The 25479-nt window shown below is 45.1% G+C and overlaps 1 protein-coding gene across 4 annotated transcripts in view; it reads left to right on the top strand.

Moving 5' to 3' along the window:
• The first annotated feature begins 201 nt into the window (after positions 1-201).
• The window catches only part of ENTPD1 (ectonucleoside triphosphate diphosphohydrolase 1), a 32163-nt gene continuing 6885 nt past the window's right edge, over positions 202-25479 (top strand). Inside the window, exons 1-6 of one of the 4 annotated variants that reach the window (XM_069019782.1) lie at positions 202-281; positions 21551-21684; positions 22080-22197; positions 23424-23574; positions 24413-24572; positions 25221-25457. In XM_069019782.1, the coding sequence (XP_068875883.1) occupies positions 266-281; positions 21551-21684; positions 22080-22197; positions 23424-23574; positions 24413-24572; positions 25221-25457 (816 nt within the window). In that variant the 5' untranslated portion in view covers positions 202-265. Of the gene's footprint in view, positions 282-8820; positions 9998-12570; positions 12650-21550; positions 21685-22079; positions 22198-23423; positions 23575-24412; positions 24573-25220; positions 25458-25479 lie in introns of those variants that run through there. The other 3 variants (XM_069019781.1, XM_069019784.1, XM_069019785.1) reach the window with 3 other exon arrangements.

Consider the following 25479-nt stretch of genomic DNA (forward strand, 5'->3'; position numbering starts at 1 on the left):
TGCGGGACCCTCCGGCCCGGTGGAGAAGTCCGAGGTGCTGGTAACGTGGCAGCTCTGAGGCGATCCGTGTTCAGAGAAAAACAGGAGGTCAGCCTGCAAGTTACACGAATTGAGTCATGTAGAGTTAAACTAACCCCTCCCACAGCCATGGACCACTAAAGCGCCGATTTTCATGAGCACCTCTCACTAAGGCAGCTCGGAACCGGCAGAGGCTGAGAGAGGAAGGAGGGGGGAGCGCGGGAGGAGGGAGCGAGCACCGGCAGTGATGGACGAGCCAAAGGGTAAGGACAGAAGCGAGCGGCCGCTCTCCGCAGGCAGCCCTTACCCCGGCGAGGGGCGCGGGGCTCGGCGGGGAGCCCCCGGGGTGCCGGCATCCCGCGGCCGGCGCTCCGGGGAGGCTGTGCATATTCATGAGGAGCTCCTTCGGGATGTGCCAGTCAGGCGGGAGCTGCGGCTGCGGCATCCCCGGGCGGCGCGTCCCTCCCTCCGCGCCCGCGGAGCGCTGCCGGCGGTGGGCGAGGGCTCCGCGGCGGGGGCTCGCCGGGGTGGGCGCAGCCTTGCCGCAGTCCGCCCCCGGCTGACATCATCTTCCAGCCCTTGGACTCCTGGTCTCTCCTGAAGGGACAATGCCGAGTTGTGACCGGGGAGCCCGGGCGGGGGGCCGCGGCTGCTCGGGGGGAGCCGGCGGCGGCCGCGGGCTGGCGGTCCCCGGGCGGTGCAGCCGGGCGGGCGGGAGCGGGGGCTCCGCGCCGGCGGCTGCCAGAAGTTTGTCCGCGTCAGTGCGAGGGATTCCCTCCCCGCCGCGGGCAGGAGCCGGCGGCGAGTCCCGGCTGCTGCCGCCCGCGCTGTCCCCGGGGCCGGCGCCGCGCTCCAAGGGCGAAGGGGGCGGGGAGGGGAGAGCGAAAACTCAGTGGAAGTGTTGGCTGTTAGGAGACCTCGGTGGGAAACAAGAGCTCTGAGGCTGGAAGCAGGGCGGTGCTGGGTGCGAGGGGCTCTCGGTTCACAGGCTCGTCAGAGGAGGATTCCCCACTCGGCAGCCTGGCAGCTCTCTGGCCTTAACTGCGCTCCTGAGGATGGGGCAGGGACCCAGCAATAGCTGCAGATGCTTATTGCACCGTGATTTTTCTACAAGATGCGTGTCTTGTACTTGGCTTTGCCTTTTATAATCAGCTGACACGGTGCACGTAGCAGCACTAGTCACAACGTTTGGCAGAAACATTTCCTAGTTTAGTATCAGCTTTTTTCTATCTGGGTGCCTTACCCTCCGTTTACAGCGCCTTCTGCAACACGGTCCGTCTTTCCGTACTGCTGACAGCACTGCGCTCTGTGCGGGGCTTTCAAACACAAAGCAGGAACTCGGGCAAATACGCAAGAGGCAGTAAACAGGGAAGATATTTGGGCAGATAGTTTCTTGTTCAGCACCAGGTGGAAGTCTCTCATTTATCATTGTTATGACAACGGGGAAACAAAGTGTGATTTCTTTTTTCCCCCTAGAATAAACAAAATGGTAAACTAGACCTTTGCAGCGTTTTATCTTCATAGAATATAATAAATGGCATTTGAGGGGAAGAAGCATTTTCTCAGTCTGACGTACATCAAAATTTAAAGCAAAGACTGGCAGGAGGAGAAGGTTAGCTCATTAGTTTATGCAGTCATGAGTGGAGCTGGAAATATTTGGAGATAATTTTCCTCTGTTGAGAAGGGAGATAAGAATAGCTTCGAAACCAGTCTTTTAAAACTTTGATTCCAAAAATGAAATATAATGCTTTAACAGAGATGTCTTTTCTAGTGAGTGAGTAATCACGGGAAAGAAACTTGGATAATGAGAACTGATTTAGGAAAAACGACCAAGTAAGCCTTCTTTTAGAAAATGGAATTTTAAAGAGACAGAAGGAAAGTAAAGGAAACTGACAGTACTCAAGCCAATTGCAGACGAGGCAATGATGGTGCCATAACGGGCCGACCTGCAGAGTGTGCAAGTCTTGCAAGACCCTAAAGAAATTGCATTTCATGTGTGTGGGAAAAGAAAACACCACACAGTGTTTCTGAGAATGCCTCTAGCAGTATCTCTGCAAGAGGCAGCAGTCAATGGGCCCAACACGGGGCAGTCTGGGACAGGAGGCATTTATCAGGGAGTAGGAAGGTTCCACCTTGAAAGGAGGCACGAATGTACACCAAGGGCATGTCCTTTCATCAGAAAGGAATCATTAGGAAGTGTTTCAGTAAGACAGCTGTTCCCTGTAAGCCTTGTCCACAGGGACTCTAATAAATGCGTTTGGAACACTAGTCTTTGGTTTTAGGAAGCCTGTTTTTGAATACTGGTACTGTCAACTCTGCCTTGAAATTTGGATCAAAATGCTAACATGGCCAAGAAAGAAATTCTGTTTGGGATACTACAGAGCAACAGGTTATATCATTGATCAGTGTGAATACTTCGTTGGGCAGAAAGCTTGAGAGCCTGAAAAATACGTGTTACCGGAGGATACATGGGTGTGCTTCAGTCTGGCAAGAGCATGACACCGATCTCACGTAGACAGCAGTGAAAATCAATAAACCTTCTAAAATTTATCTATTTTAACATTAAATGTACTCATGTAGTAACTCTAATATGGAGGTCTCTATATACACAGAGACGAATTAACCTCTGTCAGATGACTGCTCTCTATAGATTGTTCCAGCATGGAAGAGTAATAAAGCAAAATCCGATGGGTGGGGAAAAAAGTAAAGGAATGTGAGTGGAAAATCACAAATTTAAAGAAGACATATTGAGCAGCCAAACCAACATCAAAACCAAGAATGAAGATGACTTTGATTTGTTCATTCAGGCAGTGAAGACAGCAAATAGAAGTTAAAACAAATTAATGGAAAGGAAGTGCAGAAAGAGGAAATGGGAAACATCTGATGAAAAAGGCAGACTCTGAATTGGGGAAGATTATTTAGAGAAAGTAAAGATGTCAGGGGAAAATCTATATTTATCAGGACCAGGCACAATTCAAAGGAGGAATTTAGTGTGCCTCAGGAACAAAATAATGTATGTAGATCAATTGCATGATCATTATGGAGGTGGACAGGGCAAGATTTTAATTATGATGCAGGAAAAAGCAGAAAAGTGTTGTTTAAATACTTTTCCAAATTTGGGGGGGAAAGGAGGAAGTGAATTCTGATATGAAGGAGTATTTCATGGATGTTCATGGAAGTAGCTTGTTTTGTAGATTAACGTTTTGGGGGCAAAAAAGTGTTACAACAATTTGAAATGAAATGTGCCAAACGCTTACTGAGAAGATCTGTATGCTGTGATGTTCATTTTCAGCAAACTGGAACACTGTGGGTATCCCTGGAAATGGGAAGAATACTATTGTTCACCCAATATCCCAGCAGTATGATGAGCTGGGAATAGCTCCTGGAGAGCTATTGCCAATTTAGTTTGACACCAGTTTTATATAAATTACTGGATAAATCTCCTCAGTAACCAAATTTTAATAGCTAGTTTGATTATATTCTTTTGTCTTCATAGAGAATATAACTTATCAAAGTAACTTGTAGAAGAACATTGTAGAAATGGGTAACATTGTCAAAATGGATAACGGAATGAATGCATGGAGAAGGAAATTACTCATCCCAGACAGAAGCAAACTTATGAGTTCCCATGGCCCCCTCAAGTGAGCATATTGGTCTGAATCCTAGAATGGAGATAGTCCCACTTACAAGAGTCTGTAGCAAGAACTTCAAGGAATATGTTTCTTTTGGGTTTGAAACTTGGCTGGAGAATGCACTTATAAGAAGGAGTGGTGAGAAGTATTTCAAGCACTGCTAGATCTTTGTCTTTACTTTCTTGAAGGATCTTTTGTTTACACAGTAAGTCAGCTGACTTTGAAAAATAGATGTCACACAAGCCTGGTGTGATTCCCATTTGGAAAAAAAACAGGCTGCATTTTGTCTCATGCATGTTATCACTCATTGAAGTCCTAGGAAAAAAATAAGTGTTCTTAAAAGCTGAGTGGCTGTTGAACAAATCCGGGCTGTAAGTTAAGGGACTTCTAAAGCCTGACTCTCCTGAGAGTTAAGAACCACTACACGAAAGGGGAACTGAAAGAACTGATTTCCCTGGCTGGTATTTGACAGGCATGGTCTGGATTATAAGGGTAGGGCTGGGAAGGCAGTGGTCCTTTATTTTCCAGCTAATTACTTGCACTTGTTTTATTTTCCAGAGACAAAAATGTGGTTGAAAAGAGTAAATATGAATACCTTCCATGTTTAAACTTCTTCACAATAGATGTGCTTTTGATGTTGTTCTGATTGCAAAAGTCTCCCTATGACTCTCTAGCAAAGAATGAACTAATGGATTAAGACCTGGATAACAATAGACCTCAAAAATAGTTATCAAAGGAAATAATCACGAAACAGCTGTGTTTTCAGAGGTATTCTGCAAGAGGCCTGATGGCATTAGACATTTCCAATAATTATCTAAAAAGCATAAAATCATTGCTGATTTGCAGATGGAGTTTGTCAATGCTAGGAGGACCAGTACAAATACCAATTAAGTCAGAGGAAAAAGTCTAAAGATGCCAAGAGTGGTTGGAAAGATAAAGAGCAAATAAAAGGCTTTAAGCCAAGCTTGTAAAAAGCACAGCTAATGTGACTTTGGGAGGAAAATTGGACATTCAAACACTGAATAGACCAGAACAATTTCCAGACAATGTTGTTCAGAAAAAAAATATGTAGAGGTGTGTATGTATGTATGTGTATGTCTATAAAAATATTTATGTCTGGGACAGCCATAACTCAGAGGTTTTGGTTTCTTCATTACCATGGAGGGAGAAGGTTGTCCTCTAGTCAACCTTATTGTGACCTGCAATCTGTTTGCCCCTTGACCAGAAGCATATCGAAAACCCTCGAGGAATTTCTAGAGGAGAAAGAATAAATTTAAGAGGCTGGACACCTGAAAAGCAAAGGGTTACAGAAGCTATAATCATTCATAAACTTTTTGGTTTCACCTAAGTTGCATAACTGGCTTACTGTGGTGCAAAAGTATCATACTTAGTCACATCCCTTCTTTTCCTAAGACATCTTCACACCTGTGGGTTTGAGAGCAGCTAGGAAATGAAACTTTTGGGTTAATACCCTCTAGGCAGGTATTTTATACCTTCTCACTATCTCACCAATAACAGTGTTCCACAGAGCTGGATCTGCTTGGAAGTGTGTTGAGACAGGAGCTGCGTTCTCAGCTTAGAAATTATCTGTTCAAGGTGGTTAGGATGTGGTTAAAGACAGAAGTGTTCAGGCTGAACTTTGGGATGAAGTAGGTGATACTGAAATTACTTTGGGCGGCCACTTCATAAGAGATTAGTATTGCTTGAGACTGATCAAACTTAAATTGTAAAATTTTAGATCACATTCACGAGAGAAGCACCCCAGTTGGTTTTCTGAAAGCTGAGTTAGATGGTGACCACTAATAAAATTCTATTTTATTATTGTTTTGTCATTTAGTGAGAACTGGCTTTATGTTTCAACTCAGTGGAAACCTCCTTTCCCTGAGCAGAGCTGAAGGTTTATGGTAGGCATTTCCCTCAGTGTCTCTTAGTCACAGAGCTGTTGCCAGAATGCTCACACGGAGAGCAGCAGAGCCTAAGGGTGCACGTCTACAGTGGTGTCATTTGACATGAATCTTGCTGCTGAAAGAGAAAAGGCGCCTGTCCTTGTCTCTAGCCTTGTTCTTTTTATTCTGTGATAACTTCCAGCTTGTCTAACTTGAAAGTCAGCACCAGCCCGAGTGAGAGAACAGAAGGAGGGTAAGGGTAAAAGTCCCTTTGATGAAAGTTATTGGGGGGTGCAGTGGGGAAATCTTCACTGCAACACAACGAGAGACACAAAACAAGCCCTGTGCTCTGAAACACTGCTGCACTAGCAATAAAAATTAAGAAATAAGGGGGAAAGTGAGAGACCAGATGGAAGAGAACAGAGTCGGCTAAGTGCACACAAGAAATTCATCTGCTCACATGTTTGCTGCCCCCAGCTGTGGAAAATGCTGGAAATACCTGTTCCCCATCCTGCTCTTCGGGGTCCTTGTCCCACTGTCCCTAGAGCTGCACTGGCCATTCACACTCAAGGGTGATGCAGGCAGTGTAATGGTCAGTGCTGTCACTATTCTGTTGGTGATTGGCCACCACCAGCAATGCCACAACTCTGCCTACTATGGTTCTTGTCTGAACCCTTTGAGGCCCATATTTGTCCATTCCAGCTTGGGAAGAGCTTTCAGTGAGGATCTGCAGAGCTGCTTCACTGTCTTCCTTCACATTGTTTTTCAAATTCCCTTTGTGCTGCCAACACAGGGATTAAGTCTCTAGTATGAGGAGACGTGTCCATCAGTCTGATCCACTCTATCCCATGCTCCCTTGTGACCTCCATCCAGCTGAATGCTGCATCTCTTCTGACCAAAAAGCAAGCCTTACAGGGTGGCTGACTGATTTACAGGCTGGGACTTGTACGTTTGAGCAAACATTTTTATTTTGCTTAACTAGAAGTTAAAGGCTCTTAGTTTGATTTGTATTCTCCCCTTTGTTTCTGATCCTCCTGAGAATCTTTGCCCTGATCACAAATCCTGGTGTGTTCCTGATGGAGAGGATGCAAAGAAAACGAACCTATTTTTACAAAGGAATGAGATTTAGTTTGTTTTTTCATTGACTGTCTGCAGACTTTCAGCCACAGCTCAAACCATCCCTGGCCTTTGAGCTCTTTGTGCTGACTGGAAAAGGTGAGTCAGCAGCTCAGGACTCAGAAACCACTTCAACCACTCATTTGGTTCTCAGCACTGTCACAATCTGCTTGTAGGGATCCCGAGACAGTAGAGAGGCAGATGCTGGTTCAGCTGCTGTGAACGTTTCTAGCATTCACCCTGGACTTAGCAAGAAGGGGTAGACTCCTCCAAAAGTGAGGGCTGGAGGGAATTTGGAGTTCCTTCAGTACAGCTAATGGGATGGAAACATCCATAGTGCATGGCAGAGCCCAGGGAGCAGGCAAGCAGCGGGAGGAAAGGTGGAGCTGCTTTGTGGAGGGTGGGTTTGGTGGTGGGGCCAGGTAACAGAATGGGATTTGTCCCTCTGCTCAACACTGTCCCTCCCTGCTACCTGCTCTCTGCCAGAATGCAAGTGGGCAGCTCTTGCCAGGGAGAACATCTGCTCTTCACCACAATCAGCCCCTAGCTGCTGGCTCCAGCTTCTTTTGGGAAATGTACTGGAAATCTGCAATTTTGTCTTGAATTGAATGTGCCAAATAAGTTGATCTAAAGCTTCTATATATATATTTAGTCTCACTTCACTGAAATCATATAGGAAGTTTGCTCTTTGTCAGCTTTGTTTGAGACTGCAGTAAACACAAAAACAGCGGAAGCCAAAAAGAATTTTATTCTGGTAAATCCAGTGGTCAGGCTCTTGTTTACAATACTTAGAAATACTGCTGTGACCAAAAACATGAAAACGATACAAAAAAAGAAGAAAATAATGTTTTAGCAGGGTTCTTTAGGCTTTATTCTGTCATTAACTAAAGAGAATTAGGACCATATTTGAAAGGTGGAACTATGGCACAAGACAGAGGTAGGATAGTCCCTTTTGTGGTATAGCAAACACAGCAGTTAAGCAAACTGTGAAACTAAACCACTGCACTTCATCTTAAAAATAGTGGTTTACAATAGAACCTGGCCCCATGCTATGAACTCCTTGTTAAAGACAGTAATTTCACAATTCCTTTTTAGGTTACAAAGCGTGTCTCAGCTACAGAGACTAGTAGTTTCTCTACCAATTTAAGAATCTTCAGCGCTGTGGCTACTTGGCACCTAAGAATGTTAACTGGATCCCATAGGCCTTGCTGGGAATAGATGTCCTTCTGTAAATAGGGATTTGGAGAACTTCTTTTGCCCCTATATTTCTCAGGAGTCTGTAACTATAAATTTACACATCTTGGGAATTTTTGGTGTGGAGTAGCAGTTAGTCTTTAGTTTATTGGCATCTTTATAATGTAGTAATGAATTCTTTTAACTGCTGGTTTCTCCTTCCGCTGTCCCTGAAGTCAGTCTGCAGGAAGGAGACGCAGGGAATGCCTTCATTCCTCCATGGGACTCTGATGCCTATGTTTCTCTTTTCCAGCATTTTTCTTCTAACCTAAATGACATTTTCAATTTTTATTCCTTGTTTTTAAAGTTGCAGCACAACTGAATAGAAATTTTAGTATGAGTCATGTGTATCTTACTGGACCATTAATCTCCAAATTGTTGTTAGTCTGGCAGAACATCAGAGAATATATCAAAATGATGGAATTTAAGAGTAGTTGTAGCCAAAGTGTGCTGCTCTTTCCCCAGACCTTGGGAATTCTGCCTCTCTGCAGGAAGGAATGTGCTGCAACCCCTGGTCCATGAGAGCTACCCAGACAAGCGGATGAGGTGGTCCAGAGGGCAGAACATTGGGATGTCTACTGCTCTCTTGGTTTTTCACGAGCTGAGGAAATAATGCTAATGGTGCTGACCTCCGTAAACTCCTTGGCAATATATGGGTGAAAAGCTCTGTGCAAATTTAAGTGTTGATTTTTTATTTGGGAAAGGCTGACAAACCTATGATGGAGGGCTCCAGCATTACCTGTTTTGTATTAGTTTCCCATATGATGCAGGCAGACAGTACTGCTGAGAGCTGGAGTCAGCTGTGAAAGCCACAGAGTCAAGGGGAGCCTGGCAATATTGCGAAAGTATTAAGAGACCTGGCCTTGCTTGGTGCTGGGAGAAGGCTGGACTCATAAGACTGACATGAGAAAATGTGCATGCACAAAAGCCTTCTTGTGAGTGTTGTGGTTCTGCTCTGGGATAACTGCAGCTGTCCTGTCTCACAGGAGCTTTATGGGAGAAGCTGAGGTTAATGCCAGCCTTGCCCTGCAAGCCTGGATAAAGGAACAGTACCAGGTCTCTGCTGCACTGGTGACAATGGTCTCACCCTCTATAGTCACAGGGAGCTGCTCTGCCTGTGACAGGCTGAAAACAGCTCCAGCTCTAACACTGTCAGTGAGATCTTGGTTGTAAACTATTTTAAATCCTCTGTGGTGAGTTGGGTAGTGACACCCAGGGACAGGCTTCATTGTTGCTCTCCAGGATTTCAGCATCCTCTGACTTCCCAAAGACTGCCACTGCTGCTGTGCCCGTGGATGCTGTGCCACAAGCTCCAAGCAGGAGAGCTGGCTACATCTGAGCAGCAGAGATGCATGGTTATCCCAGCAGCCCTAAACCTACTTTGCTGTTGTCATAACCTAACCAAGCCAAGGAGACCTTTTCCCAGCTGCAATGATAGCCTGTGAAAACAAGGTCCTAGCACACCATGACTAAGGTAGGTGTGCAGCTGGAGGAGCAGCAGTACTACAGCTGGCCTGGAAGAAATGAGAATGGAAGTGTGTGTGTGTGAGGCAGGAGAAAAAGAAGCAACAGATCAAGGAGCAAAAGAATGGTCTGTATTGATAACCAAGGACATAACTGACTGCACTAAAACTGGGTAAGTGCTGAAAAATGTGTTTGCAACAACTGTGGCCACCTGTGCCCTGATAAGCCTCACATGGATGGCTTGCCAGGAAAAGGCCTGGGTGCTGATAAAGCCGCTGTGTGAGCGAGTCCTTGGGGAACAAAACTGCTCAAATAACAGACAGATCACAGTAAACTCACAACACATCCTCTCTGCAAGTTGTCCTCCTCCTCTCTCGGCAAGCAGACGGACAGTGGGAGCTAAGGTACCCAAAATGAGGGGGGAAAAAGGCACTGAGCAGCCACCTGTCCTAGACAAAAGGGATTTCCAGGCAAAAGGATCACCCTGTGGTAAGCATTAACTCCACAAGATGGCAAAAGGCCTGCTCAAGAATTTGTAGCTTGTCACTGAAGAGGAACCCAAGAGGTGCAGTGAGGATTTGGCATTTGGCACCCTCAGTCTCATCTCACACAGGATCCTGCCAGAGCACCTGGGCGAGCTTGGTGCCTGTGAGTATGGGGGGAGCGAGCGTGGGTGAGAAAATGGGACCAAAATGATTCTTCAAAACAAACATCATCTTCCTGTTTCGTAAGGTCATGCGCTGTTGCTGCATTTGTTTGCTGTATCATAGATACATTAAAAACTTCTCCATTCTTAAACAAAACTTTCACATCTTTTTTCATTTATAACTGATAAGACCATCAGAGTTTAAGAAGCTTTTGTTTTGCTGTGATCAATGGTGCAAAAATATAATCGGGTCCAAATTGAGCTGTAAGAGGCTCTAAGAGCTGAAAAATAATGGATAAAAACATCAGACAAAACAGGAGGGCAACCAAAGTTCTCAGATGCTTTCAGTGATGGAAAGTGCAAAACAGAAACTACTCCCAAGCACTTTGACTTCACCGTTCCCCCCCAAAGTAAGTCAACTTCCCACATGCCTGCATAAAGGTTGAGCAGGTCATGGCCCAGGAAGAGACCTACTGCTGAGAGTCATCTGAGTAAGACTGCTGTGGGAGCCCAGCCAGCTTATAAATGGATTGAAGGGTAGGGTTCCCACATCTTCTCTGAGGAGACAGCCCCAAAGAGTTACTGTACAGCTCCTGTTTCTGCTTCAGCTGCTAGCCTGCATTTCAATATTTCACATCTCTTTAACTGAGCCCCATCTCTTTGGGATCAAATCCTGCTTTCAATTAGTGTTGCTGGCCTTACGAGCATCTGAGGTTTGAGTTGTTCTTCTCTTGTTTGTCTTTTTCTGAGTTTTATTTTTTCTCGTGTAAGATGGTGGTTTCCATAGATACCTTGGACATTATTTATTTTTCCTTCCTGGACAGACAGTTCCTTCCAATGAATTACAGAGCAATTTGCCAGTTCTGCTTGAGGCCTTGGTTCCTTCGTCCATATCACTGCCACACTGAGCATTTTAACACTGTTGTTCTAACACGTCATCTTGATAAGCTGCCCTGTTGTCTTTACACAACTTTCAATCCACATGACGAAACTCCTATCCAGCCAGTTTTAAACTCAAAAATGGTACACTGCATGTCTATTTTAGGATTTTGTACTGATAATTGTTGGAAACTTTAGCTCAGCTTTTCTCTGCTATGGGTAACTGTTAAACAGAACAGTGTTTTGTTATTTTTGTTCTCCTTCCCCCCCACCCCCCGCCTTGAGAAATGTTATCAAAGGACAAAGTCTGGCAAAGTATTCAGGATTGGTATGCTCCTAAATGAGAGCTCAGATAGCAATGACGTTGCTCTTTCAGACAGCTCTAGTGTGAGTTTTCTCTCTTTATCCTGTCTCCACCTTGTCCCAGAGGAATGCTATGTCCTGGATTGCAGAGGTAGATGCTAATAGGAGTCACTGCTTGGTACTTAGTGGTGAGAAATTTGAGCACTATCAGTCTCCCTAAATCCTGACAGAAGCAAAGAAAAATCTGGACATGGTGTAAGTTACTGCTTTCTTGGGTCTATTCTGCCCTTATCAGGCTATTCAATGCACAAGCAGGGCTGTTCTGCTGATTCAGCATCACAAGAAATGATGCCAGGGCAGCTCCAGGCCACACTTAAGGAATTACGAAGGAGACCATTAGAGTCACAAGTTTTCTCTTTAGCTGATTTATAAATGGATTTGTTTTCTTTCTTGCCCATTTGTCCCAGAGCTGTTAATAAATAACCTTTTCAATGTCCCTGCTCCTGCAGGAGATGTGAGGAAAATGTGTGCTCGTGTGAACTTGCTGCAAGCTCTGCACCTGGGCTGGAGATCCTGTGGCTGGAAGGTGGGCCCCAACTTGAGCTTGGGACCTCCCATCCCTAGTCAGAGGGAGAATGCTGCTGAAAGAGGCATTGTGTGGAAACACAGTGGTCCCAGGGAAGCAGCAGACCTGTAGCTCCTTTTTGTGTGGGCCCCGGGCTGCTGTGACTGTCCCCCTGTACTCATGCTGCCTTATCCAAAATATTTCATGTTTGTAATTTGAAATACTTGAGGCAAGAATAGTGGGGGGAGGAGGGGAAGATTAATGGATAATAAATTAAAGGCCAAACTATGGCTTGATTATAAATGGATTTCTTTTCCTGAGCCTAATTCTCCTCTCAGGATTCACTGCACATCCCAGTAATAAGTAATTTGAACTTTAGAGATTAATAGCACCCTGTGTCAGCCCATTCATCCAGAAAAACTCCTTTGCTGTGTTACATGTCGGCATGAGGCTCCAGCCTTTTCAAAGTGCTCCTCTGAGCATGAAAATTTAGATTCATATTTTCCTTATTACCTTTGTAATTTCCAAGAAGTATTCCTTCTCTTACGCTCAGGAACTTTGTCAAGGCCTGTGCCCCTCAATAGCCTTTGATCCCATGTTCCTTCCCACTGGTCGTCACTAAAAATACCACAGGATAATTTGTTTCCTGCTATTTGAAATGGAAATTGTAGCAGCATGAGGAACAGAGAATTATATTCATGCCAAATATCATGAGCTGAATTCTCCTCATGGTTTGTGGGAATCCTAGTTATTAAAGCTGACCTCTGAGAAATCAGTATATTTTTCCACAAGGCCTGGATGGTGGATGTGCTCCTTAGCAAGATAAAGGAACTATTCCAGCTGTTCCTTGTCCTGTGCTCTCAAATGATGAATGGAGATAGCAGTGCTGACAGCTGGACGTAAACAGGTGAGTTGGGAAGAGTTTAAGCAGAGTGCTATCTTTTTTTACACATGCAGCCCTAACTCTGCTGAAAGGAGGCAGCAGAGCTGCTGCCCTGCCTGAATAGCAAGGGGTTTTTGCTTCATCTGCTAGGATGGGTTGCAAAGGGAAGGTGCCTACAGTATTCTCTGCTGCGAATGGGGTGCTATGCATGCTAAGGGAGGAAAAACTCACTGGCTACCTTATAGGGCTGAGAAATCTCCTCTAAGACAGCAAATCCCTGTGCTGAAAATCACAGAATTAAGGGGTGACACAACCAGGATAGGCAAAATCCCAGGCACAGCTAGGCACTGCAGCTTATGCACTCGCATGCGGGACTGCTGCGGAACGGGCATCATCCCCCAGGGGCCTTGCAGTGGCTCTGCTGATGCTGCACCAGCTTGGAACAGTGGGTGTGTGTCTGTGTTCAGTCTCCAATGGTTTTTGGTCCTGAATGGGAAGTGAAACTTCAGAAGAAAAGCTGATTGCTTTGCTGTGCAGAAATCCTTGGGCAGCACAGGCAGCGGCTCCACTTGCTGACATATGGCACTTTGGGCAGCTGTGCTGTTTATTTTGGAAAGCAGGGAAGTGGGCCCCTGAAAGTGGTAATGTTAATCAACACACAAGGTGATCCCAGGAATCTACAGTTCAGAGAAAAACAGCCTGGAGGTGTGGTGAGAGGTTTGGTGGCCTCAGCCCCTTCAAGGCAGGGAAGGTAACAGGAAGATTGTTGGTGGAGAGGGCATAAGGAAAACTGGTGACTGCTGGGGTTGTGTTTTGGCACCGCTGGGAGTCAAAGTGTGCTGGGTGCAGAGCATGCTGTGGATAACAGGGGATTTGGGTCTGTGATCTGTTTCCTCTGCAGTGATTCCCTGTCAGAACCTCCTGTGGGGCGTTGCAGCATTTACAAAGCTCAGGACTTTTTGTTCTCCAGGAAGTTTCTGAACTTGCTGGCCAAACGTGGGAGTTGAAGGGGGCGTGGTTGTTCTGGAGGCTGTTTCCTCTCTTTTTTTCATTATGACTTGTACATCCCCCTCATGTGTGGGTGGTTGATAGGGCACAGGGAAGGGTGGGCTCTACTGGGTTAGTGATGTGACTCACACATCACCCATCTTCCAGTGTAAGCAGTAGTCCTGCTGTCTTAAGCAGCAACAGTAACTAATAGTTGTACACAATAGCTGCCTAGGGATGAACTGGGAGCAAGTGACCAAAGCAACTGAAGGTTAGTGCCCATTGCCAGCCAGCATGCTGGAGAAAGAGAAGGGTGTGGCTGAGAAAAGCTGGTATGATGGTGCATTTTAGTGAAAGACAAGGCAATTTCTCAAAACTGAGGGTGACCGCCTCACAATTTGCAATGCATTACTTCCAGCTCAAGAGAAATGTGTGTTGACTGCAGTCTCAAGAGAAAGGGACGAAATTCTATGAGAGTTTTGAATTATTATAAAAGTAATCCCCACTTATTCTGTGTTGACAATGTCTAGTAGCTCTTAAAAGAAATAACATCACAAAATAAAAAATACTTTCGCTGAATTAACAGAGTATTTAAAATGTGGAAATAGGAATGCTAATAAGAAACAGCCCATTGCCTTCTTATTTTGTTCCACAAAAGCCATAATCCAACTGTTGGAAGTTATGTTAATTTGAAAATAATAAAATCTCTTAAAGATGCATATTCAGAGGCAAAAAAAAAAAAAAAAGGGAAGATAAAATTATTGCAAATTTAAAGTTGGGAAGTATAAAAGATGATCAAAAGAAGTATAAGGAAAAAGTCACGGCCAGTGAGTTAAGAGCAAAGAAGAATGTGAGGATCTTGAGCACAAGAAGAAGCCTGGCAGCACCACTGGGCCATTGAAACTCATTGTATTTGAACTATCAGACAAAGCTGAAAAGGTGTCAGTGCTTCATGCATCTTTTTTCCCCGAGAAAGACAAACAAGTGCCTTTACATTATGTGATAGTCAAGTATATTCAAGCAACAATTTAGCTGGGAAGTCAGGGAGGAGGGGAAGCCCCCTTGTGCTCACTGGATATATTCTGATGAAACTTCAAGCTTTGTGGGTAATGGCAATAAATCTTCTCCAGCTAAAATATAACTTTGATGCCTGGTAGCAAATTAATAATACCAGGGGTTTCCTGACAGGAAACGGATGTAACTGACAACAGTTTTCTCTTCTGGTTTGAAAAACCTCTTTGATGTGAGAATCCTAAAGAAATGAGTACGAGTACAAGTAGGATACAGGCTTAGACGTTCAGTAAACAGCATATAAATGTGAAAAATAACTGTCTAAAGGTCATTGTGCCAGCAGCATCCTGCCACTTGCTGGTTGTATTTAAGAATATTGAGTGTCTGGGTCTGACTGCTGCAATGTAAGCCAGAAAAATATCTTCCTGCAGAGAGACTATTTAATGAGCAGGCATTGGGAAGACTTGTGTATAATACCAGGGAGATGGGCGGTGAGGCCAAGGTGAGAGGGGGTGTGAGTGCCCTGCAGAGACCCGGGGAGGCTGAGCACCATCCCCAGCACTGCATCGTGGGAAGGTCTCCGACAGGGGAACCTGCTTTGTGCACGGGTGAATGGGGCACTTGTTGGTGTGGCAGTCTGGGTCACTGGGGCTGTGCCCAGAACCCCTGGACAGCACCTCTTCAGCAGTAAATCTGCTCTGCAGGGCCATGGGGCTCCCCGAGCACAAAGCCCCTCTGTGCTGCGGGCAGCTGTGGAAGGGAGAGAAGAGCCTGTGTGCTGCCTGCTCCTTTGTATCTGTCTCTTGCTACCATTGCTCAGCTTTTGCTGCCTCTAGCACCCACCAGCTCTCCAGGATTTCCACGTGCTTTTCTTTTTTCCAGGAAAAGAGGGCTCATTCAATGTGTGTTGTGCAATTTCCCAGGGTTGTATCCCAGCCACAACACTAAAAGCAGTAAAAGGATGAGGTACTCCCACGCCAAGCAGTGCTGTACACATGGATAGCATGTAGCAGGGTGGTTGCCATGGCTGAATTATGCCTGAACAAAACCTGGAGCTTTGCCGGGCAAAGGAGGGAGCACCTTTGTACAATTGCATCTGTATCCCACAGGGAGAGCATATGCACTGCATTGGCCTATGCTGGCAGTGTAGCTTATGAATGCATTGTCCTCTTTTTTCTGACTCCCTGCCTTCTGAACCAAGGAAACGGAACTGGGAGAAAGTCCAGGAGCCACCCTCATCCTGAGGCAGGATCAGCTACAACAGCGCTGGCAGATAGAAATGCCATTTGTCTGAAGACAACTAATGAGCCTCCTTTGCTCTTCTCTTTTGCAAACTTAACAATTCAATTCCTTCAATCTTTCCTTATAGGTCAAGTTTTTAGGCTTGCGATCTTTCTTGTTCTCTTCTGGATTTTTTCCAAGCAGTCTACATCTTTCCTGAAAGACAGTGTCCAAAATTGGACATAGAACCTCACAGGAAGATTTACCAGCTTTAGATGGAGGGAAAGCTTACTATAAACTGCTGTAGCTGCCATAACGATTTCTCTGGAAAAGCTACTTAACAGATTGCTCACCACACTTTCTTTGCGTTATGGCTCTTACCTAAATGTCATATTTGCTTTTGTCCTTAAGAGAGTTAGATGTTTTCACCAGGCTCTCACCTATTTGTCAAATTTGTTTTCAACTTCAGTCCTGTGTGTCAGTGTGCTTCGCTTGCAGCTTGGTGTGATCTCAGACGCCCTTTATCTTCCAGCTCACTCGTGCACAGGTGTGTGTGCACATGGAACAGTTCAAGCTGCCAAGCTGTATAGCCTAAATTCATGGGAGTCTGTGGGTTTTGAGACATGTAGGGCTGCATGATTTCAGTATCACGTCTCTGAAAGACAGCATCCAAAAGACCCATTATACTGTTTGGATTATCACTTTCACTGACACGTCAATGTTTGTACTTCAGCACTTACAAGTATTTCATCTGGAAAAATATAACCCAGTAAAAGTGTATTTATTATTCTACATAGCACTACAAGGAGGGTCAGAGATCGCACCAGTATTTAGGCCACAATCTTTGCCATATGAATAATTAAGACTTGGAGCAGAGTCTCCCACACTGTTCCACATAGCAGTTGTAAAAAGTGATGTAAAATCCTGATCTGGAACTTGAATTCTAATTTCAACATGCTGTGTGTCTTGCCCTGATGTTTTGAAATAAAGCAAAACCATTGACTTACTGTATATGTGCTTGTATGTAAATTCTAAGACAAACCTGAGCCTCTTGACAGCCTGAGAAAAGACTTTTCCAACATGCTGGCCTGAAACAGGTGGTTTACATTACTTTGCAGCAAAGTCCTCCTAGGTAACTTGGATACAAGCATGTTTAAATGAAAAAGACAGATGAGAATGAGTAAGAAGTCAGTTGGGGACAGGGAAAATTTCATAAAAGGGTTGATAAATGAAGCAATGTGGATCTTCTGAGTGTTTATGCACTCCGATGATTGGCTGTGGTGAGTCTGAAGACAGGAGTGCCTTTTGGGTAATGTGCATCAAATCTGATTCAAGTTCAGCAACCTCACAGAGTAATCAGTGGATTTTTCAGGCAATTCAGACTGAAAAAACTTCATGACTACTGAAATCTCATTTTCACTCACCAGGAGGATGATGTGTGTGTCCTCTTTCCATGCTGAACAGCAGCACTGACTGCTCCCATGCCCTTTCCCTACCATCACTGCCAGCAGAACTCCACAGACACAAACTCCTGCAGTTAGAAAATGTGCACAGACTGCATTGCCAGAGCCCCTCTCTCCTGGCTGGGTTTGCTGAGATTGTATGAGAGGTGCTGGGTTAACTGTCACTGCCTGGGGTGGTAGATGATCATGTTTCTGAGGTAGTGCAAGACCCCACCTCACTTCATTTAGGCTGGGACTGGATCATCTCCTGTGGAATGGGTTCAGTACTGTGCAAGGCCAGTCTCCTTGCAGCTCTGGTCAGAATCCTCAAGAAAAATGTAAGCAAGTAGTTCTATATGCAGAGAAGTGATGTTGGACTCTTCAGGCAGATGGAAAAGGCTGGAAAAGACAAAAATCCAGAAAGGATAGTTTCTTACAAATTGACTAAGAGAAAAAATTCCTGCAGGATTGAGTGTTGCAGAAGTTGTGAGATAGAAGTGGAAGACAGGCAGAGGGAATAGCCTGGCAATAAACAAATTAAGGCTGAAAATGGGACTGTTCCTGACCATACAGAAGAGTGACGAGGGGATAACGCTGATGGTGGGAAGTGTCTCTGTCAGCGTGGCACTTGTGCAGTGGAAGAGGGCTGGCCTTGCAGTACAGCCTCTTGTGATCCTTTCTGTAACTGAGCACGAACATCCGAATGAAAGATCAGACATCAGCTTTATCTGTTATGCTAAGTCAGATCTTACAAAAATATTTGTATTTATTAGAAATGATGGGTCACAGTGAGATTGTCTGAACCAAGCATGGCTTTGGTCTATGTACAACATCTTTTCTGCTTGACATTCCTAATGTCACTCCTTAAACAAGCCATAGTCTCTCCTTATTGCATGTCTAAAAGCAACTGGTTGCCTGATTCCATTTAACTTTTGTTACTAAATCTTGTTTGGTGAGAAGGGTGTTGAGGGGGGGCAGCCTTGGCTGTGAGTGACATCTCCTGGCACACAGAGGTGCCAGTGACTTAGTCTAGTGTTGGCTGGAGGGGGCATTTCCTATTTGTCTTGAACTCTGGAAGACACAAGAGTCAAATCTGCTTCCTTGCCTTCACAAAGAGCTGCCTCCCACGCTGGTGTGGTCCTTCCTGGTGATTCACTTAGAGCAACAGGGCTTCCGCAGCAAAATTGCTGCTACCTGGAGTGACTGACAACATCCTCCCAGTTCTCTGTCTTGGAGACAGAAAGGATGTTAGAGCTGTTTATGTTTTGGGGCCATCACTGGATGGAACCAGTGGTAGCCCCTATAAAAAAGGAAAGAGACCAAAATTGGAAACAGACAAGAGATGCCTGAGCAGCTGGGCTGTGCTCCAGCATCTGCAGAGTGCTCAATGCCCATGCAGCCGGGCAGGGCTCCAGCACCAAGCAGCTCTGAGCTCTGAGAGGAGTAAAGCAGTATCATTTCTATGCCTACTTATGGCCCTACAGGATGCTTTAGTCACTGCACACAGTGGGCAGTATGAGAGAAAGAGTAGAGATCTGTCTCTACTTGGATTCTGACTGGGCACAGGGACAGAAGATCGTGTCTGCTTAATCTTTAGCTGAGGAAAACTGCTAGTGGAAGGGAAATCCTGGGGCCTGGAAGTCAGTCAAGTACTGCTCCACTTGGTGGACACAGAGGAGTGTTTGCATGGCATTCAGTAGTGTGAATGTGAAATTCAAAGGAGCTGGAGGAAGCTGGAATAACTTAATTCTTTAGCCCCTGCAGAATCTGCAATTACACCTAGAGCTAATGAGGTAACCAAGTGCACAGAAAAAGGAACTTATTGAAATACCTCACCTTTCTGAAGAAATGGCAAGTGAATTTTAACTACATTGAATTCTTTAGATGGATTTGCAGTGTTGTTTTTTGGCTTGGTTTTTGTTTGGATTTTTTAAAATAAGTTTGTCTTTTTTAAACAAGTCTGTCAAGTATTCAAGTCTGTACACTATGAGTGCTCTTTGGAAGGTTATTACTTTGTTACACTACCTTCTGGATTATGTTTGTCATCTTGTACCTTTTCTTGTACAAAACATTTCAATAAAATTCTCTTTGGTAGCATTAGAGTTCACAGAGCTGGATGGTCTGGTATGGGATACAGCAACAAAGTCATCTCTACAAACCCCAGAGTCCTGAAAAGTGCTCATGATACTGAACCAAAATTTAGGCAAAAGTCATATTCAGAGTTAAGAAAATAATGTGCCTTGGCAAAAAAATTACTAATCTCAGGCTACAGGTGGGATGCAGACAATTATCATTATGCCTCTGCCTTCAGACAAGGGATTTCTAGCTGATAACTGGGATGGCCCATTACAGTGAGAAAAATGTTCCTGCTTTGCTAACAATGCTGGTACTTTCAGAGTGTGGCTGCTGAAAGGTGCAGCAGGCTGACAATACCCATCACAACAGGAAATTTGAAAATCTTAGAACTTGTGCAAAGTCACACATCCTTCATTCCTATGACAGCAAACACATAAATCCGTTCATGGTTTCCTCTAGGCAAGATCTCAGAGGAAGGGTGCCAATAATTATGTGGATGTGCTGTGCAACTGTCAGCAGCAGTTTCAGTTTTCAAGCATGCTAACTTCATATCTATACTGTGCATCTGATTTTACAATATAACATCTGTTTTTATTCATTTTTCTAGGGTTAAAATAACTTTTGTTCAACAGACATGCTCAGTGCTATCATACCTTGAGCCAACTACTCTCTCCAATAAGAAGAAAGGTCTCCCAGCCATCATGCTCTGCTGTTTCTAATCACTTCAAGCCCTGAGTTCTGGGCATTTTTTAAGAGAGTTTAATAAAATACATTCTTACTTCCTACTGTCTGCTATGCACACTAGACTATTTTTTTAAGCTGCATTCTTGGAGATATTGGCAAGCATACCGAGCCTCCAACAGGCACTCACACAATGTGAGCGTTACAAGCTTCCAAATTTCACAGTTAACCTCAGCAGATTTACGCATGAGAGTGAGCACAGAGCTCCAGGTCACATTCCCAATTGCCCTGTCTGCGGCATCTTCAAAGTCAGCTTTCCTGGCACTTTTAGGTTTCATTTTCTCTAAGAAGGCAAGTAGCTGTTATTTGTCTATAGTTCCAGCTTGTCAGAGGTGCGTTGCTTCTTTTCACTTGGGCTAACTTCTGAAAATAACTTGAGGATTTAGGGTCACTTGTAAGGCCAGGTAACACTATACATTTCTGGAACCTGGGACCACCTCTCACATAAAACCAGAGCAGTGAGAAGCTGACCCTGATCAGAACTTGAATGCTTTTCATATTTGCATGCATGACATGAATTGCCAGGATGGATTTGGAGCTCTGATCTGGGTCTGAAGGTCTGGAGACCTGTGGAACGCAAATTCTGGCATGCAGATGCAGAGCAGGTTCAGACACCTTCTCAGAGCATGACAATAGTTGATGTGGTTGCCTTCATCGAGGTATTGCCATCCTGAATGGCCTGTAATGTACTTCTAAACATCTCCTGGAGTATTTGTGTATAAGGAGAAGAGAAACTAGTTCCCGTGGGAGTCAGATGATCAGTGCTTTTGAGTATGAAGCATCACTGTTGGTGGAAATGGATTTCATGTCATAGTGGGAGCAAGTATGTGCCCTAGAGCTATTTGCTCATTGTAAGTGTTGAATTTACATCAAAGTTATAAATCTGGAAAATACACTGATACCCTTTCTACGGCTCCATGTAGTAAGATGGTATTTTATTAAACAGTTGCAAAACTGGCCAAGTCTAAGTTGTGAAATGAGATTTTGACTGTGGGATACATGAAGGATTATCCAAAGCAGGAAAATGTGAAAGACAGCAGCCACTGTCACAAAATGTGAAAGTGCTAGCCACTAACAAGTGCAGGTATATGTATATTGGTTCTAAAAGCTCAAAGACATATTGGTTGTAAATGATTTTCATCAGCCATAAGTGACCTTTTTTACAGAATTCTAGTGCTAACCATGTATATTAAGACACAAAAATCTTAATTTGTTAGATAGGTTATCGCAAATATGCCTGTAACATTTAAGGAATTAGAGTGGTACAAGTTCTACAAAGTGTGTGATTTATAAGCATGTTTTTCCAATTCTGCAAACACAGGCCACTCATAACCTGATGGGCAAAGGCAGATACTTCACTGTGCAAAGGGACTGCAGGAACATGCCAAAACACATGGCTTTGGGGTAAGATGGGCTACTGGGGCACTAACACCCTTTTCTGCTCTAGTCACAGGTACCAAACCAAAGATGTCCTCGACAAGAACGATTCTACTCATCCTGGGATTCCTCTCTACTTTGGCTGTAATTGCTTTAATTGCTGTAGCAGTGACCCAAAACAAGCCACTTCCGAGGAATATTAAGGTATTACAAGCTGGTACCCTTAGAGGAAAACAAGCTGGGGGGTTAGGTGTCCACAGTGCTCACGGACACGCTGCTGCCCTTGCTGGCTCTGGCTAACCTCTTTTTCTGGCTCCATGCAGCTCAACATCTCATTTTACATCTTCGTGGTAAAACCAGTTACAGCTTCACAGGGAATGATCTCTTAAGTAACCAGTCCCAACTTTGTGGTTTCTCTGCTCCTGCTTCCTTTGATGGGAGTTTTGCACTGGAGCTCTACTGAGGAGAGCAATGACATACATTCCCACAGCTGCCAGGCAGATGGGCTGTGTGTGCCTGGTCTCCTGTGTGCAGAGGCCAGCACACACTGGGTCTGGTTCGGTGCCTCAGGTGGGGTAGTGACTCTGTTTTGCCCACAGTATGGGATCGTGCTGGATGCGGGATCGTCCCACACTAACCTCTACGTGTACGAGTGGCCAGCAGAGAAGGAGAACGACACTGGGGTGGTGAAGCAGGTGGAGGAGTGTAAAGTTGAAGGTAAGAGGAGAAAAAGGACCTGGGGAAGGGGCGTGGGATGAAGAAGAGATAATATAATAAAGGGGTGAGGGAGGAGAAGCCTAGAGGAAGAGGCCGATAGTAGAAACAGTGTTACATCTGTGCGATGATGTATACCCCACTGCTTCCCATGGGGAGCTGTATGTGCCCAACCTTCCTGGCAAGAAAAATAGATCCACTTTTTCCTTTGTTTTTAGGATGCTTGGGATTAATTGCTTTTCGGAAAGAACTACACCAAAGAATGTACTTAAATAAATAAAGTGTCTGCATGCACTCTTGCTGAAGTGCTGATGAAGGCAATGAGAGGGGAGAGCATGGTTTGCTCTTTTTTAAGGCTTCTGTGTAAGCTATGAACAGGGCTTGTGGCTCAAGGTTGTTCAACTTATGCATGTCATGGCTTATTTTTTTATTCTGTTTAATTGCTGTGTAGGTACTGTATTGTTTAGGAAGGCATAAATGAAGCCTAGGGGTGCACACAACAAGAAACAGCACAGACCATCATGGATCGCTGCATTCTGAGGGGATCAGGGGTGTTGTCAGACCTGCCTGGGGTCTTTTCAGGCCTCTGCAGTGCAGGGGAGAGCCCTACTGTTACCAAGCTGCTGTGATAGCTGCTCTGCACTGCAGCATCCCATGTCAGGAGTAGCACGCTGAGTATACAGCAAGCTGGAGCAAATGGGGCTTCACTGCTGCCATGCAGGCCCTGGTCCTGGGGCAGTCCAGGGAACCAGGGGACACATGGTAGAGAGGGACAATGATTTTTTCCTTGGGTTAGCATAAGAAGCAGTAGCTGCAAAACACTCAGTGTTGTAGCGTGAGTATAAAGTACACAAACAAATGACAGCATTCCCCTGGAGGAACCAGCATAGAAGGGTCAGGGATTTTTAGGCGCAGATCCAGGGTACACCCAGGCAAACTCAGAGAAGAGACTGCAGATGTTCAGGGCATGCTAAAGAAATGGCTTGTCTCAACCCTCATTGTTAGTTCATAGCCTGCTTTGCAGAGAAAGGGTGACAGATGCTGGGCACTGTCACCACCCGCCAATTGCATTGGGCTTAGTTGGTGCTGTAGGATTTCTAAAGCTCCTAAGGAATGGGGTGGTTGAATCTGACTCTGCTGCCTGTGATACAGTTTAGCACACCTGCTCATGACAGCATTCTGGGGTTATGCTTGGAGTCTGAACAATGAAGCGTCTGTACTTCTTGCAGGCCCTGGGATCTCAGGTTACTCCCATGCCACAGAGGAGGCAGGTCCCTCTCTGGCACAGTGCCTACAACAAGCAAAAGAGGTGATTCCCTCAGCACAGCACAAAGAGACACCCGTCTACCTCGGAGCAACTGCTGGCATGCGGCTTCTCAGGTACAGCAGGGCTTGTCCCCTTCTGCAGCACTGCACCTGGGATCGCCATGGATGCGCAGTGGGGGCCTCTCAGGACACCCTGCCAGCCCACACTGTGCCCAGACACCCTCCTGTGCTGCTGACCTCTCTGAGCCCCGAGTCCCCTGGACTTTTCCCTTGCTTACCGCTCACTCCAACCCTCCATCATCTCCTGCACCCACATGCAGCACGGAGACACCAGGAGATCAGCAGTGCCCAAGCTGATGCCTAGGCATCCCCACAATAAAGGGATGCTCAAACAACCCCATGGTCTGCTATTAGGCCTAATCCAGGATTTTTGAGCCGAAACATGTTGCAACTCCCCACAGAGGGCCATCAGAGGCTAAGGTAACTTTATAATCACATCCTCCTTTAATTACAATTTGTGATTTTCATGAGGGTGACCCAGACCTCTCCTGGCTAGGACAGGCAACTGATCTTAGGTATATATTGCCTGGAAAATCTTCCTGGGGATACCTTCTGGATTTCCTCTCTAATGGTGACAGTAAAGAGTGAGAGGAGTCTCCACAGTGCAATTCGTATCAGGACACATGCTACTGAACAAGAGCTCTGGTCTGCGCTCCAAGTACCTACCACTCTCAGCTGCAGGGTCTGTAAGTGTCAAAGCTGGTGGCAGCTGTGCTGTCAAGGTGTGACAGAGAGGAGCATGGCCAGTTAGAGCTGGATGACTCAAATGAACAACCATTCTCTTATAATTGTTACTTAGTGGGGAGTTGCAGCCTGCCTGCTCAGAATAAAGCACATAGACTACTGACAGCTGTCAGCCAGAGTCACTCCATCCTTTCTTCCATTCATCCAGGTTGCAGAACAAAAGTGCAGCTGACAAAGTCTTGTCCTCAGTAGAAAACACACTACGCTTAGCTCCCTTCAACTTCCAGGGTGCCAGAATTATCACTGGTCAGGAAGAAGGAGCCTATGGATGGATCACCATTAACTACCTTCTGGGCAATTTCAAGCAGGTAGTATATCTATAGCAAGTACATCTGAATCATTGTCTTGCAGCACTTTGTAAGTCATGCCTTGCAAGAAGGTGTCACAGGCACTATCTTTCCTTGTAAGCCATTTACCAGGGACCAGGAAGCTGCACATGTTGCCTCAGCAGTTGCTGTGAGTACCTCCTGATACTTAGTGGTATCAGGATGCACCACTACAGTCAGGCTTCAAGCACTGAAATAAAATGCCAGCATGTTCAATCATTTTGCTTGGGTACAGCATCCTTCTCCCTTCCTGATCTAAAATATTTCTGTTTCTGAAAAGTTTGACTATGATTCTTTCCTATTGAGCTTATAAATCTTCTGAGAGCTGAAACAGTAAGTGGACTGTTTTTTCTCATAACAGTGGTATTAGATTCCATATTCTTTGCCCTCCTGCAAAAACTTGGACATGATCCACTTGCTAGATGTTTCACATCTCCTGTATTTAGAAGCTTGCATTTTTCTTATATCTTGTTCCAGCTCTCATCTCATGCCCCCTCCAGGACTTCCCATGTTTCTTGTGTTCTGTGCTTCTGCTTTCTCCTCATAGTTCTTTCTCTTTTTCATTTCTCCAAAATAAATCTTCTCCATGCCCAATATATCTGGTTTACTTTGATTTTTTTTTCCCCCAAGTCTGGCTGGAAAAAGCTTCTACACTCCCTGACATCCTTAAGTGAGACATCAGGAGCACTAGACCTTGGAGGAGCCTCCACACAGATTACCTTTGTATCAAAGGACCTCTCTTTGGAGTCCCCAGAGAACCAGCTCTACTTCCGTCTCTATGGCAAGGATTACCAAGTGTACACTCACAGCTTTCTCTGCTACGGGAAGGACCAGGCTCTGCAACAGAAACTGGCCAGGGACCTACAGGCAAGTACATCTACCCCTGTAA

This window comes from Aphelocoma coerulescens, chromosome 6 (genome assembly GCF_041296385.1).
Source record: "Aphelocoma coerulescens isolate FSJ_1873_10779 chromosome 6, UR_Acoe_1.0, whole genome shotgun sequence".
Taxonomy (NCBI): Eukaryota; Metazoa; Chordata; class Aves; order Passeriformes; family Corvidae; genus Aphelocoma; species Aphelocoma coerulescens.